Source organism: Oncorhynchus nerka, linkage group LG3 (genome assembly GCF_034236695.1).
Source record: "Oncorhynchus nerka isolate Pitt River linkage group LG3, Oner_Uvic_2.0, whole genome shotgun sequence".
Taxonomy (NCBI): domain Eukaryota; kingdom Metazoa; phylum Chordata; class Actinopteri; order Salmoniformes; family Salmonidae; genus Oncorhynchus; species Oncorhynchus nerka.
In genome coordinates, this window is record NC_088398.1 from 23,988,658 (window position 1) to 24,004,891 (window position 16,234).

Here is a 16,234-nt window from a genome sequence, read left to right on the forward strand (position 1 = left end):
GCAAAGGAACAGGGCACTAAACTGACACCCTGCAACAAAGCAGTTAGCCATCTAATTTGCCTGAATATTCTGAAATAATAACTTTTTGTTTTCAGAATCATAAGCTTGAAATGGGAATGGTCTAATTTATTCAAATACATATGTTTTAGCTTTTTAAATGAACCAGAAAATCAACTGTTATTCCTGGTTGTTTATCAAAGTTAGCTGACTAACTAATTGATCCTGCTTTAATGCCCTTCTGGTTCCAACAATGACCGTAATTAAATTGGACTGGGGGTAGACGCCAATGTCAGGGATGGATTATTGATTGGCTGTGGATTACATTTACAAGCATGCAATTGTCACACATAAGCCACACATCTAAACAATGGGATTCAGAATCCCCCAACTGCCCCTGCTAAATAGATTTTGTGCCCGGAAGGTTCACCATCCCTTTGGAAAACTCAACGTTCTTAATTGAAATGGATTCCATTGAAAAAGAAGAGTTGGATAATCTGTTTATGGGAGAATGGACTGAGACTCATGTCAGTCGGTCGTTGTTCTGGGGTAGTTTTTCATATCCGTCTCGAAGGACCATGACAAAGAGAAGGGGGCAATAGACGCATGCTTTACCAGTTCTGGTCCGTAAGAAGTTAGTGATGTTCATTAGAAACCATGAGAGTTCAAGGATCACAGGAGGTAACGCCCCTTCAGTCATCACCAACGCACAGAAGACAGACTGCACCATTCGAGGGCAGCCACAACAGTCCCAGCACGCCACCCCCGAGGCAACCTTTGGGTGGAAATAGATGTGGGTGGAAATAGATGGGGGGGTGAACTATCTTTAAAAAACAGGACAGGGTAAATAAGATCTAAATAAACAGGATGGGGTAAATAAGATCTAAATAAACAGGACGGGGTAAATAAGATCTAAATAAACAGGACGGGGTAAATAAGATCTAAAACAGGACGGGGTAAATAAGATCTAAATAAACAGGACGGGGTAAATAAGATCTAAATAAACAGGACGGGGTAAATAAGATCTAAAACAGGACAGGGTAAATAAGATCTAAAACAGGACGGGGTAAATAAGATCTAAATAAACAGGACGGGGTAAATAAGATCTAAATAAACAGGATGGGGTAAATAAGATCTAAAACAGGATGGGGTAAATAAGATCTAAAACAGGACGGGGTAAATAAGATCTAAAACAGGACGGGGTAAATAAGATCTAAATAAACAGGACGGGGTAAATAAGATCTAAAACAGGACGGGGTAAATAAGATCTAAATAAACAGGATGGGGTAAATAAGATCTAAATAAACAGGACGGGGTAAATAAGATCTAAATAAACAGGACGGGGTAAATAAGATCTAAATAAACAGGACGGGGTAAATAAGATCTAAATAAACAGGGCGGGGTAAATAAGATCTAAATTAACAGGATGGGGTAAATAAGATCTAAATAAACAGGACGGGGTAAATAAGATCTAAATAAACAAGATGGGGTAAATAAGATCTAAATAAACAGGATGGGGTAAATAGAGTATAATTAAACAGGATGGGGTAAATAAGATCTAAATAAACAGGATGGGGTAAATAGAGTATAATTAAACAGGATGGGGTAAATAAGATCTAAATAAACAGGACGGGGTAAATAAGATCTAAATAAACAAGATGGGGTAAATAAGATCTAAATAAACAGGATGGGGTAAATAGAGTATAATTAAACAGGATGGGGTAAATAAGATCTAAATAAACAGGATGGGGTAAATAGAGTATAATTAAACAGGATGCCTTTGGATGTTCTTTGTATCTAATTGGCTGTTCGTGGAGAAAAAATTGGTCAATAGCATAGTTATTACCAGCGGTTAAAACAAATCAGGGATCGATCATGTTGCAATTTGGAAATTCCATCCCCCGATGTCAGAAGTCAATGCTACTAATCTGGCTCTCGAGGATCAAGGCACGGCAACTGCCAGGATGAAAAACAAACAACAATTGACAGTGAGCATTTTAGTGACTATTTACAAGTTATAGCAACATAGGAGTCTATTGAAATCTCCAGGGAAAAACACCCTTCCTTTTGATCTTACCAAATACAACATGATGAGCAAAGAAAATCGTTCCAGACATTTTTGTTTTCCTTCCGTTAATGAGACCTCGCAACCGTCGGCTCTTCTGTCGAAAGGCTCTGGGAGACATTAGCTACTCCACATCAAACTAGCTGAAGATAACTCTTCCTGACGCGTCAAATACAGCAACCTATAACATCGACACATCAACCCCTGGGTCACAACAAGCTACTCCGCTGTAAAGGGTTAAAAGAGCAGAATATTGACCAGCAGGAAATACAACGAGCCCCTAGTGTGTAAACCACTACCCCTGGACCAGATGAAAATAAAGGGCAGCCATTAATAAACTGGCTGCTGGTCCACTTCACCCTATCAGCCAGACATGCCTGCAATACAGACAGGCCTGCTACTACACAGCTCAGGACAGACGGCAGCACAACATGCTGGGAGGAACTATCTGGGCCTACCTATCATGATAGAGAACGTTCAACCCTATGGCGTTGCCTGCACTTGCTTCACAAAGGAGGGACAATACCTTTGTAAAAGGATTGTGTTTCTGGGATGCAATGTCAATGAGTGTATTTCTTACGGAATTACACAATGGAGATTGTGGCTATAACCCAAGTTGTGTTGTTTTTAACCCTGCATATTTGAGAGTGTAGAGGGAGCAGTAAAAAAGAGAAGGGGTCAATGTGATGTGATAGTCCAGTCACTCATAGTGACTTTTGTGAACTTTTTGAGTTTAGGAAACATTTGAAAAGTTCAATCAAGTTCCTACTTTTGGAACAAACTGAGGATGCTTGACTTAGTCTAATTTGATGTACCCTATATTTGTTTTTGACACTCCGAATTAAACCCAGATTGTGTTGACTGCCTTGCTAAAATTGAACTGGCATCCTGGCATAGAACTGCCAATTCACATTTGGAGTGTGAGATGGGTCATTCCACCGATTCTGTGCTTTTTTTGAGAAGTGTAACTTGAAGTGTAACTTTAAATTCACATGATAATAAAGAGCTCATGTTCAACTTCATAATTTTTTTTCCCATCAAGAGGTTAAATAAAAAAGGACTATAGTAAGTGCCGAATAAAATCCACTTAGAATTTTTGTTAAACAGAAAACCCAAACATATGGCAGCAGATCCACAAGGTCTGCCATGAGAGGTGACTGTATAGTTCCCTTAAGGAAAAGCACCTTTAGTAAATCCGCTTTCTCTGTGAGAGCTTCCCATGTCTGGAATACACTGCCATCAGACACACATAACTGCAACACATATCACACTTTCACAAAATGCATGAAGACCTGGCTAAAGGTCAATCAGATTTGTGAACATGGTCCCTAGCTGTGTGTTGCCGCTTTCCATGTTGTCTGTAGCTTGTGAGGTGTGGAAACACTTTGTTGCTTTTATTAATTTTGTCTTGCTGCTTTTTGTTCTATGTTGCTCTGTCTATATGCTATGTCTTGCTTGTCCTATGTTGCTCTGTCTAAATTCAAAAATAAATAAACTCTAATCTTAAATCAGCCCAAAATTCCCTTATGACAGGGAATCAAAATCAAATCAAATTGTATTGGTCACATACACATATTTAGCAGATGTTATTGCGGGTATTGAGAAATGCTTGAGTTTCTAGCTCCAACTGCAGTAATATCTAACAAGTAATACCTAACAATTTCACAACAATACACTCAATACACACACACACACACACATCTAAGTAAAGGAATGGAATTAAGAATATATAAATATTTGGACGAGGAATGTCAGCGTGGCACAGAATAAGAATAGAATACAGTATATACATATGAGATGGCTAATGCATATGAGATGGCTGATGGCTAATGCAAAATATGTAAACATTAAAGTGACTAGTGTTATATTATTAAAGTGGCCAGTGATTTCAAGTCCATGTATATTGTCACGACTTCCGCCGAAGTCTGTCCCTCTCCTTGTTGGGCGGCGGTCGACGTCACCAGCCTTCTAGCCATCGCCGATCCACTTTTCATTTTCCATTTGTTTCATCTTTGTTTTACGCACCTGGTTTCAAATCCCAAATTACATGTTCATTATTTAACCCTCTGTTTTCCCCATGGTTTTTGTGCGTTTGTTTTATGTATTTCGGTTCTATTGTGTGGGCTTGGTATTACTACATGTATTTGGTCATTTTGAGTAAAGTTACTTTTATTACACATCTCTGCTGACCTGTGCCTGACCCCTCAGCACCAGCTACACCCAGGCCTTTACATATATAGGGCAGCAACTTCTGTGTTAGTGGTGGCTTTTTAACAGTCTGATGGCCTTGAGATAGAAGCTGTTTTTCAGTCTCGGTCCCAGCTTTGATGCACCTGTACTGACCTCGCCTTCTGGATGATAGTGGGGTGAACAGGCAGTGGCTCAGGTGGTTGTTGTCCTTGATGATCTTTTTGGCCTTTTTTATTTGATTTTTTTACTTTTAGTTTATTTAGTAAATATTTTCTCAATTCTATTTATTGAACTGCATTGTTGGTTAAGGGCTTGTAAGTAAGCATTTGACGATAAGGGATACACCTGTTGTATTCCGCGCATGTGACAAATAAAACGTGATTTGATGTGTTGTGTGCAACAGGGAGGGGCAATTGAATGCAAGCCGAAAAGTTTAAACTCTTAAAACATTTCTTGCATGTCTATGGGTGACAGGGTTGACGTGTGATGCTCCTCCCACTCAGTTTTCCACCAGAAAATGGCCAAAAAGAATAGAACCAGCTCACCTGCTCTTACACTATGATCTGACTATTAGATGTTCAATGTTTCTTTTAAAAGGAATAGTTTCACCATTATTAAAACGGGAGTTCAGTTCACGTAACAGGGTTGACTTTAAAATGAGGGACAGACGTAAAGGAATCACGAATCACAAAGGAATAGACATGACTTTGTGAAAAGCAACGAAATAACCAGGGCTCTACAATTATGGTGAAAACTTGGAGACATTTTGGGAGTAAGTCGGTTAAAATATTCCTAGAATTCACAGAGGGTGCATGGCGGGACATTTAAAAAACAAACTTTAGAAAGTATTTTATTCATATTGAAAATCAGATGTATTGAATTATCCTTGTGGTCTATTTTTAAACATATAGACCATATAACAGGCTTTTAAAAATTAAATATTGGTGCACAATTTCTACTTAAAATATCGAAGGGACACAAAAGGCACTCATTTCGTGGAATGACCAAAATATGCATAAGGGGCCTAGACCCGAAGGCAGCGACTCATTTAGGCTCCATCAATCTGTTCATTCATAATGCCGCAGTTAAATCGCCGTGACTCATTTGCTTGTCAAACGGCTTGCCGTGAGGATCCACAATGCTCTCTAATATAGTGGGACAAGATAAATGTGCACCATTTGCATGAATACTTCTGTTTATTTCCTCTTGATCACCTTTTAATGTTGAGAGTAGGTGTCCTTCATGTGGAATAATACCGTAGGCTGTTGAAGTCATTTTTATTTCCCATCATTTCCAAACATAGCCGACGGGATGGAGTGAAAATAATTTTCAGAGTTTTATTTGTCATTCCTGCAATACCCCTCTGGGTGCTACTTTGGAACCAGTTAAGTTTTATTGTACTTTTGGACATAAAAACAAATAAACTTTTTGTAGGGCAGTCGGGGGCAGAGCAAGCACATTCTCTGAATGATACACATTGATGTGCAGTGAGGTTGCAAGGTCAGTGAGTCTAGAGGAAGCCAGGTCAACAAAGGGATGTCCAATGAGATGGCATTCATCAAGACAGGAAGAGGCAGGAAGAGACCACATTTCCAAAAGACATAGGCAAGAGCAGCCAGAAGATGGTGCTGTGCCCTATCCTAGTATCACAGAGCAGACCTTTTTAAAAATGAGATTCCCACTGGTTTGTTTGATTGAGAACTGACTGGCTAGCACATAAGGATATATAACCACTGCAGTTAAGAAGTAATACGGTTCATTCCATTTGCTTAATGGTCTGTTGGCAATAGCATTAGTGGTTTGCAATTGCATTTAGACATTTTTTCATTTCCATGGTCCATATACCTGCTGTAATGTATGGCTGGCTAATGGTTGTTTAGGTACTAAAAACAGTAAGCCATTCTCCTCAAAATAATGTTTTGAAATTCATTTGAGCACGCTAAACACACGCTGGACTTCAGCAGAGTTCCTAGCTTCTCAGTTATCTAATAGTCCAGCGTGTAGTAACCTGAATGAATAGGCCTGTAGACTAACATCTATTTGCTATTCGTTGTCCACTTAGGAAAATCCTGACTAACCGACCATTTTGTTTCAGCGTGTTGGGATTTGCACATGGTCATGAATTATCAACATATACAGTAGGCCTACAAACCCCTGACTTAAGACCTGTCCTTGGAACATCTGGACACACAACGGTTAGATGTCTGCGCAGCCACAGTCATGTTATGAATCGCACAATGTTGGAGAGATGAAGGACTTTCCGACTCTCTCACAACATCTGCATTAGGAGGTCAGTTTGTCCTACACCAACCATCTCCTTTAGTTCACCCTCTGTAGTTGTCCTGACGTGCAGCCCTGGCTGGCTCCTCTCACTCGTTAAGACTGTGCCGTCAGCACTACTATCTCTGTCTGTCCCCTGTGCAACAAGTCAAAATGGCCCTCTTTTACTCCCCACGGGATTGATTGGCGTCGTTGAGCTGCAAACATCAGACGTGCTCTATATCCATTAGTTCCAGTGTCAGGGTTCATTTTGCCCGGGTGCTTAAAAAAAGAAATCGCAGCGGCTGTGATATTATTAATCCAGAGAACGCTGGCACAGGCCAATACGTCTCCACGACAACACTGTTTGATGCATTAGAATGAACACAACACCGAGATGGACTTTTTCATTTGTGCCCCGCTTGAACAATGACTAAAACCTTGCATCACTGGTAAAGGAATGATGAACGTTTGAATACGAGATCAAGGCGTACGTCTTCTAGTCAAACAGAAGAATAGCCCGACTCTGGAGGATAGACATATTGATGGATCATTAAATAAGCCTCAATTGTAAAGTGATGTCCGCATGCCAAATCATAGATCTAAATGTAGAGGAACAGGAAGGTTAACAAGCAGAAGACTCTATTCTTTCTATATCATAAAGAGGTTTCTTTCCTGATGACGTTTATTTAATTGTAAAGACGTGGAAACGACGTTGATTCAACCACTGTGTGCCCAGTGGGTAATGATTATAGAGGACAATATAACTCCCCTCTAAAGTGAGGAATGTATGTCCAGTATGCATTTTCTGCGCACTAGTGATCCAATGTGGTCCTTATTGAGCCAATAACACTGGTTTCCATATGTGTCAAGGCTGTTTTCTGGATCACCAACATTCACTATGTTTGACGTGATATCCATGCAGCGAACCCATCCACTCAGAACTGTACTGTTTCAACGATGAGAGAGAAAGCAAAGCACAAAGAAATGTACTTCCAAGGACACACTGAATGATACATCTGCTTGCAATGAGAGAGCTGGGAGTGTGTTATGTATCTCGTTTATCCTCATGATAAACTAGCCTGCCGCTGACCTACAGATCTCCATGCCAAGTCAGCTGCAACTCGTACCATTAAGACACATTGGTAACATTTTACTTGACTCCCAGTGTCATAACATTTTAATAACCATGTCATATTGTCATAACAGCTGTCATAACTTGTCATAACCTGTCATAATATGGTCATAACACTGTCATGACCATTATATTTACACCTGTTGTGACATATTGTGTTAATTTACGGCTGGTTATGACACCTTATGAATGTCTGGCAACCCAAAGGTTGTGTGTTCGAATCTCATCACGGACAACTTTAGCATTTTGGTTCATTAGCAACTTTGCAACTACTTACTACTGTTTTTAATCTACTTTGCAACTACTTTGTGTGTTAGCTAACCCTTCCCCTAACCCTAACAACCCTTTAACTTAACTCCTTACCTTAACACTTAGAGCTAGCTCTCATTAGCGTTAGCCGCCTAGCTAACATGAGCAACAACAAATTGGAATTTGTAACATATCGTACGTTAGCAAATGTTGTACCATATTGTACCACAACCCACTTCGTAACATGTACGAATTGCAATTTGTAAAATATCATACAAATTGAAATGTGTAACATATCATACAAATTGAAATTTGTAACATATCATACGGAATGGATGAGGAGATTCACAAATTAATATATACCATACAAAATATAATATATCATACTAAATGGAGTGTCTCGGATTTACCTACAGAATAATACGAAATGCTCTGAGACCACGTTGCAAAGAAATACATGGGGTGATTTAACAGTTCATTCTCCTCTTTTGCTTTCCTCGCTGTATATTACAAGCAGCTAGTCTGATTGAATTACACCTACATTGGGATGTGTTGACAGTCAGACTCTGGGGTCAAATAGAGTGTGAGAATTACATAAACAACTGCTTAACACACAATTTAACCTTATCCAGAGCCCAATGCCACTTAACCAGATGCACCCAAGATTCTCCAAACCAAGCATTATTAGGCCCAGAGAGAGAGAGACTATAATATGTGTTTTTGTTCACCATGCATTATAGTTGTCCTGTAAACTCTCTGATGGTGCTCCCCACACCCTCCCCATCTTCCAGTTGGTTTGATAGTGCTGTGCATAGCTCTTTAGTTAAAGCTACCACCATGTTAATTGGGACCATTTATCTTATTTTGTCTCTGGACACCAGCATGTCTGCAATTTATCATCTGCTCTCCCCTCTCTTCTATGCAGAGGTACAACTTTCCAAACGTTTAGCATGTGATTTAGCATACTGTTTCTATGCAACAGAAGCAGTACAATTCTTCATTACACATCCCATGTTGAATCTGGTCAATGTTATTACCTTTCATATTAGATGTTGGCTTATAATGTCTATAGACGTAAACATCATTTTGGCAGTCTATTCATTATAAAGACTTTTGGCTACTTTGAGTTATTAATGCGTGGAGTGGTGACGGTGCAATGAATTATTATGTCCCTAAATAAAAAACAACTAAATGGCCAAAAAAATTTGTTAATATCTACAATCGTATTGATATATATGCCCCACTCAATTGGTAGGCTAAAATTAGATTATCCAATACTGCATTTTTGGGAATAGGACCCACAGCCCCTTTGGTTCATAATTGACTGCCCATAGAGCCCGATAAACCCCCTGCTGCTGGTCCTCCCTTCGACTGTGGATTCGTATGCCTTTGCGGTGTCTCCAGCAAGAGAGCCGACCAACCCACTCGGTTTAGCAACAGTATTCGTTTCACTCTAGCCTATATTTGATGTATTCTTTCTCCTCCTCTGCGCTGATGGCGAGCAAGCGGGCGAACACTGTACAACAAGGGTGCGCACGAGAAGACAAGCCATAGACGGCGGGTGGAAGACACGATGTGTTGATGGGATTGAACTGCAAGCGGCACTATTTCTCTTGGATGGTTGTCTTTTAGTCTCCATTCGACGGATTTTTGGAAGCTAAAACAAATTCGTGCGCGTATGCGACACCGTATTCGTTCACCTTCGCTGTGTGGGTTGTGTGCTGCGTATTCAGATATGATGAGAGACTGAAGAACGTGCCTATTTCTAACGGACGGTGGCGGCATGAATAAATATACACGTTCATACAGCAGCAGCATCCGCCTACCTTACAGGATACAAGACCAGATGCTTGGGTTTCTTCGGTTTTACACATCATTCTGTGACCTGCAACGGGGACCGCTATGAACGAACCTGCCGATAAAGACGCTCCACGCATGCTTTTACCATCCGGTGATGTTTTTGTTCAATGATGGGCACGCCTTGGAATAATGAAGATACGATCAACTTTACTTTGGCTTTGTGATGGGTGCATTTTAGGATCAATAGGCTACGTAAAGTAACGAAACGTCTGTCATTTTAGCGTAGATTCCGCCTATTCCGTTATTTTACATCCATAGATTTGAGTGCGGATTACGGAAACACAAGTGGCATTTATTAGAAACCTGTCGTTTTCTTTGTGAATGTGAGATATTGAACAATAGAAAACTTAAAATGCCTACGCTATGACTGTCATAACCTATACCCGCTAATGTAAGCCACACGTTATTGATCTCATTGCCAAACGTGATCGCAAAATTTGAAAGGTAAACTTGACCTATGCAGGTCCAATCGATTGCACGATAAGGAGAGTCGTGGCGATCAGTTTGTCACGGGGGGGAGGGGGGTGTTTCTCAGCCCCTCATATCAACTTTTACACATGAAACAAGACACACAGGGAAACTAACCAGCAGAGATAATGTTAGAGTGGAGTGTTGCACAACCATTGTAGCCTATAGACTACTGCTGAATAAGTTAAGGCAATCATAAAGAAAAACAATTTCAATGGTTTTCCGAAAGTTGCCCGGTGTGTCAGCATCGGGTATGGGTCTTCGCCTATCCCAGAAATTCGTCTTTCTACTTTTTCTCTCGGGCTTGGTAACTCTGTGTTTCGGGGCCTTATTCTTCTTACCTGACTCTGTCCGTTTGAAACGTATTTTTCTCTCAAAGACGGAGAGCCAACCAGTAACGGTAGGGTCTGAGAATGATGCGAGGGAGCATCTTAAGAAGGGAGCAAAGGACCCAGAACATCTCCGGGGCATCACCTCGGCCAAAGGGGAGACCAGCACAAAACTCAAAGCCTTGAGCCGCAAGCCCTCTGTCACCAATGAGGCTAAAACGGATAAGAAAGTCGCTGGCGGGGAAGCGTTGGAGGACATGACGCTGTCGAGGTCTAAAACGGACTCGGCTTCTAAGGATGAGAAAGTGACCTCGTCTTCTAACCAGGGTGCCAACACGGATACTTCTTTCGATTACAACAAGTTTAAAAAATGTCTGCTGAAGCCGCCCTTGGGGATCGAACATGGCAAGCCGAGCGACCCTCAGACCCTTCAGCGTCGGGAGAAAGTCAAGGAGGTAAGATGAAAAGCAGTCACAGTGTAATACAGTTATCTACACAACAGATGGGGGATCCCTGTCCTAAGCTGTCAAATCATTGCAGATCAATTGTCACAATGCGAAATGCCACTGCAATGTAATACAAGTAATCAACATGTGCAGTAATTATGCATCAAGCTGCCTAAGGGTTTTTTAATGTGGCCACTGGCCAGAAAGAGGGTTCACTTCCCAATAACATGGAAAAGATGTTCTGTACATGCTCTCTGTGGTCTTTGATGAGGTTTTAGGCTAGACATCTTAGTCACACCGATTGTTAGTGACTATGCAAAATGGAATGCGTCATTGTTAGTGCATAACAATGGTTATAGATATGAGGCATTGAGGGTAATGAATGTGATTTTATGGGCTATCTCACACACAAACACACAAACACACACACACACACACAGACAGCACTGTCTACACACCAACTGCTATTATGTTTGCCTAACCAACTTGCTCAGGACTACCTCCAGGGGTATGGCATCAGCCTGCTGTTCAGCTCAGTGAAGTTCAGTAATGCCTGAGAGTGAGAGCATATGTCTGTACTGTATCACACATCCTCACCGACTCAGGGCAGAGGAGACAGGGGAGAGGGCAGAGGAGACAGGGGAGAGAGCAGAGGAGACGGGGGAGAGAGCAGAGGAGACGGGGGAGAGAGCAGAGGAGACTGGAGAGAGCAGTGGAGACGGGGAGAGAGCAGAGGAGATGGGGGGGAGAGAGCAGATGAGACTGGGGAGAGAGCAGAGGAGACGGGGAGAGAGCAGAGGAGACGGGGAGAGAGCAGAGGAGACGGGGAGAGAGCAGAGGAGACGGGGGAGAGAGCAGAGGGGAGACTGGGGAGAGAGCAGAGGAGACGGGGGAGAGAGCAGAGGAGACTGGGGAGAGAGCAGAGGAGACTGGGGGGAGAGAGCAGAGGAGACGGGGAGAGAGCAGAGGAGACTGGGGAGAGAGCAGACGGGGGGAGACAGAGGAGACTGGGGAGAGAGCAGGGAGACTGGGGAGAGAGCAGGGAGACTGGGGGGAGAGAGCAGGGGAGACGGGGGGGAGAGAGCAGGGGAGACGGGGAGAGAGCAGGGGAGACTGGGGAGAGAGCAGGGGAGACTGGGGAGAGAGCAGGGGGGGAGACTGGGGAGAGAGCAGAGGAGACTGGGGAGAGAGCAGAGGAGACTGGGGAGAGAGCAGAGGAGACTGGGGAGAGAGCAGAGGAGACGGGGAGAGAGCAGAGGAGACGGGGAGAGAGCAGAGGAGACTGGGGAGAGAGCAGAGGAGACGGGGAGAGAGCAGAGGAGACGGGGAGAGAGCAGAGGAGACTGGGGAGAGAGCAGAGAAGACGGGGGGGAGAGCAGAGGAGACGGGGGGGAGAGAGCAGAGGGAGACTGGGGAGAGAGCAGAGGAGACGGGGGGAGAGAGCAGAGGAGACGGGGGAGAGAGCAGAGGAGACGGGGAGAGAGCAGAGGAGACGGGGGGGGCAGAGGAGCTGGGGAGAGCAGAGGAGACGGGGAGAGAGCAGAGGAGACGGGGGAGAGAGCAGAGGAGACGGGGGAGAGAGCAGGGAGACGGGGAGAGAGCAGGGGAGACGGGGGAGAGAGCAGGGAGACGGGGGAGAGAGCAGGGAGACGGGGAGAGAGCAGGGAGACTGGGGAGAGAGCAGAGGAGACGGGGAGAGAGCAGAGGAGACTGGGGAGAGAGCAGAGGAGACTGGGGAGAGAGCAGAGGAGACTGGGGGAGAGAGCAGAGGAGACGGGGGAGAGAGCAGGGAGACGGGGGAGAGAGCAGGGGAGACGGGGAGAGAGCAGGGGAGACGGGGAGAGAGCAGGGGAGACGGGGAGAGAGCAGGGGAGACGGGGAGAGAGCAGAGGAGACGGGGAGAGAGCAGAGGAGACTGGGGAGAGAGCAGAGGAGACTGGGGAGAGAGCAGAAGAGACAGGGGGAGAGAGCAGAGGAGACGGGGGAGAGCAGAGGAGACTGGGGGGGCAGAGAGACTGGGGAGAGCAGGAGACGGGGAGAGAGCAGGGAGACGGGGAGAGAGCAGAGGAGACTGGGGAGAGAGGGAGACGGGGAGAGAGCAGAGGAGACGGGGGGGAGAGGGGAGCAGAGGGGAGACTGGGGAGAGAGCAGGGGAGACTGGGGGAGGAGAGGAGCGGGGGAGAGAGGAGACTGGGGAGAGAGCAGAGGAGACTGGGGAGAGAGCAGAGGGGAGACTGGGGAGAGAGCAGAGGAGACTGGGGGAGAGAGGAGCAGAGGAGACTGGGGAGAGAGCAGAGGCAGGGGAGACGGGGGAGAGAGCAGAGGGGAGACGGGGAGAGAGCAGAGGAGACGGGGAGAGAGCAGAGGAGACGGGGGGAGAGAGCAGGGGGAGACGGGGGAGAGAGCAGGGGGAGACAGAGGAGACGGGGGGAGAGAGCAGAGGAGACTGGGGAGAGAGCAGAGGAGACTGGGGAGAGAGCAGAGGAGACTGGGGAGAGAGCAGAGGAGACTGGGGAGAGAGCAGGGGAGACGGGGGAGAGAGCTGGGGAGAGAGCAGAGGAGACGGGGGAGAGAGCAGAGGAGACTGGGGAGAGAGCAGAGGAGACTGGGAGAGAGCAGAGAGGAGACTGGGGGGAGAGAGCAGAGGAGACTGGGGAGAGAGCAGATGAGACAGGGGGGAGAGAGCAGAGGAGACGGGGGGAGAGGGGAGCAGAGCAGGGGAGACGGGGAGAGAGCACGGGGGGGAGACTGGGGAGAGAGCAGGGGAGACGGGGGGAGAGAGGGGAGCAGAGGGGAGACGGGGAGAGAGCAGAGGAGACTGGGGAGAGAGCAGAGGAGACTGGGGAGAGAGCAGGGGAGACTGGGGAGAGAGCAGAGGAGACTGGGGAGAGAGCAGAGGAGACTGGGGGGGAGAGAGCAGAGGAGACGGGGAGAGAGCAGAGGAGACGGGGGGGAGAGAGCAGGGGAGACTGGGGAGAGAGCAGACGGGGAGACAGGGAGGGGAGAGAGCAGGGGAGACTGGGGAGAGAGCAGAGGAGACTGGGGAGAGAGCAGAGGAGACTGGGAGAGAGCAGAGGAGACTGGGGGAGAGAGCAGAGGAGACTGGGGGGAGCAGAGACAGAGGAGACTGGGGAGAGAGCAGAGGAGACGGGGGGGAGACAGAGGAGGGGGAGAGAGCAGAGGAGACGGGGGGGAGAGAGCAGCAGGGAGACGGGGAGAGAGCAGGGGAGACGGGGAGAGAGCAGGGAGACGGGGAGAGAGCAGGGAGACTGGGGGGAGAGAGCAGAGGAGACTGGGGAGAGAGCAGAGGAGACAGGGGGGAGAGAGCAGAGGAGACTGGGGAGAGAGCAGAGGAGACGGGGGGGAGAGAGCAGAGGAGACTGGGGAGCAGAGCAGAGGAGGAGACGGGGAGAGAGCAGAGGAGACTGGGGGGAGAGAGCAGAGGAGACTGGGGGGAGAGAGCAGAGGAGACGGGGAGAGAGCAGAGGAGACTGGGGGGGAGAGAGCAGGGGAGACGGGGAGAGAGCAGGGGAGACGGGGGGGGAGAGAGCAGGGGAGACGGGGGAGAGAGCAGAGGAGACGGGGGAGAGAGCAGAGGAGACGGGGGAGAGAGCAGAGGAGACTGGGGAGAGAGCAGAGGAGACTGGGGAGAGAGCAGAGGAGACGGGGGAGAGAGCAGAGGAGAAGGGGGATAGTGTTGGGACAAACAGGCAGTGTCCAGTATGCATGGATGGCTTTGGGACATTGCATGTGACAGGGATGTGGCATGCTGTCATTTCCACTTACTCTGTTGTCACCCTCTCAATGTCCTCACATGCCTCTCTTCTATCTGGTGGTCGTGTTGTTAAGTGATCACCAACAGTCCCACACCATCATCACTAACGTTTTGTCCTAGTATTTAATCAGCGGGAAAGTCCACTCTAGTCTAGTGTGTGTTTCCGTTGCACTAACCTTGAAACAAGCACTGAATGAATCCCCCCCCCTCCCCCCAAAAAAAGAAATTTGTGTTTTAGAAAAGAATAAAAGTTAACAACTATCTGGCTGGTTCTAGTGGTTGGCTATCTACAGTATAGCATAGTGCAGGGATCCCCAATTATATTCAGCCATGGGCCAATTTTTCCTTGAGCTGGTGGTCGCTGGGCCGGAACACAGTTATAAATCATTTGTACACTGCAAATTGACCACAAGAATCCCAAACAGATATAGTATCTGACAAAACCTTGATTCCATTGGGATACGATCACATATGCCTCTCTATTTCTGCATGGGAATACTTGGGAACATATGTCCTAAATTAAAATCACTTTGAGCTTCTGGTGATTTTACGGTCTTTTATGTCTGACAGCGGGCCGCCTATTGGGGAACCCTGGAGTGGGATCTGTTCTTGCTGTTTCCAAGTGTTTACATGAGATTCCACAGTTTCAGCCCATTTGGCAGAGTTCCAGAACCATCGTCTCTATTCCTGGTGCTTCACATTCCCAATGCCAATCCCATGGGTGTATCCCAAAATGGCACCCTATTCCCTACACAGTGCACTACTTTTGACCAGAAACCTAATGGGCCCCGGTCAAAAGTAGTGTGCTGTGTAGGGAATAGGATGCCATTCCAGATGCAGACCATGCCTGTGGTTTGTCTGACTTCATAGTCATGGAGATTTAAGAATAAACACAAAAAACAACATCCATACCCTTCTTATTCCTGTATGATGAAGAATGAGCTGTAGCAAATGATCCCCACGAGCTATATTGTGTTGCTGTCTGACTGTGCTGTGGCGGACATTGCAACAGCAGGGCTATAAACACAAGATATTCCAGGGAAAATAACTTGCGAAGGCAGCGAGAAGATTGCCTTGCGATCTTATGATCAGCCCAAAGCAATGGCCCCGATGTTCCCGCTGAGCTCATGTCGTACCAAATGTGAATGGGCTTCAGTTTCTCAACAAATTGCCGAGGCGATAAGTGGCACCCCCCTGTGTGTGCCAACCGCCAAGACAAGGTGGCACAGGATGGCACAGGAGACAATGGCAGGTAAATGTTCGAGGGCTCTTTCCTGGCCAAAACGGACATGATGCCTCTAAACAAAGCCAATTGTTCAGGTGTTGTGTGTTTGCGTGCATGTTTCTGTTTGGACAGACAGCCCAGCAAGTCTCCCCTCCTTTGCTAGTCCTCATCAGGTGGAAATGGCCTCCATTTGGAAATTCCTCCCTCTGTATTCTTCTAACTATCTGATATTCTGC

The 16,234-nt window shown here is 46.1% G+C and overlaps 1 protein-coding gene across 2 annotated transcripts in view; it reads left to right on the forward strand.

Annotated features, from left to right (window-relative positions):
- The first annotated feature begins 9,360 nt into the window (after positions 1-9,360).
- The window catches only part of LOC115105343 (mannosyl-oligosaccharide 1,2-alpha-mannosidase IA-like), a 204,471-nt gene continuing 197,597 nt past the window's right edge, over positions 9,361-16,234 (forward strand). Inside the window, exon 1 of one of the 2 annotated variants that reach the window (XM_065010099.1) lies at positions 9,361-11,007. In XM_065010099.1, coding sequence (XP_064866171.1) covers positions 10,438-11,007 — 570 coding nt within the window. In that variant the 5' untranslated portion in view covers positions 9,361-10,437. The remainder of the gene's footprint in view (positions 11,008-16,234) is intronic. The other variant, XM_029627289.2, reaches the window with a different exon arrangement.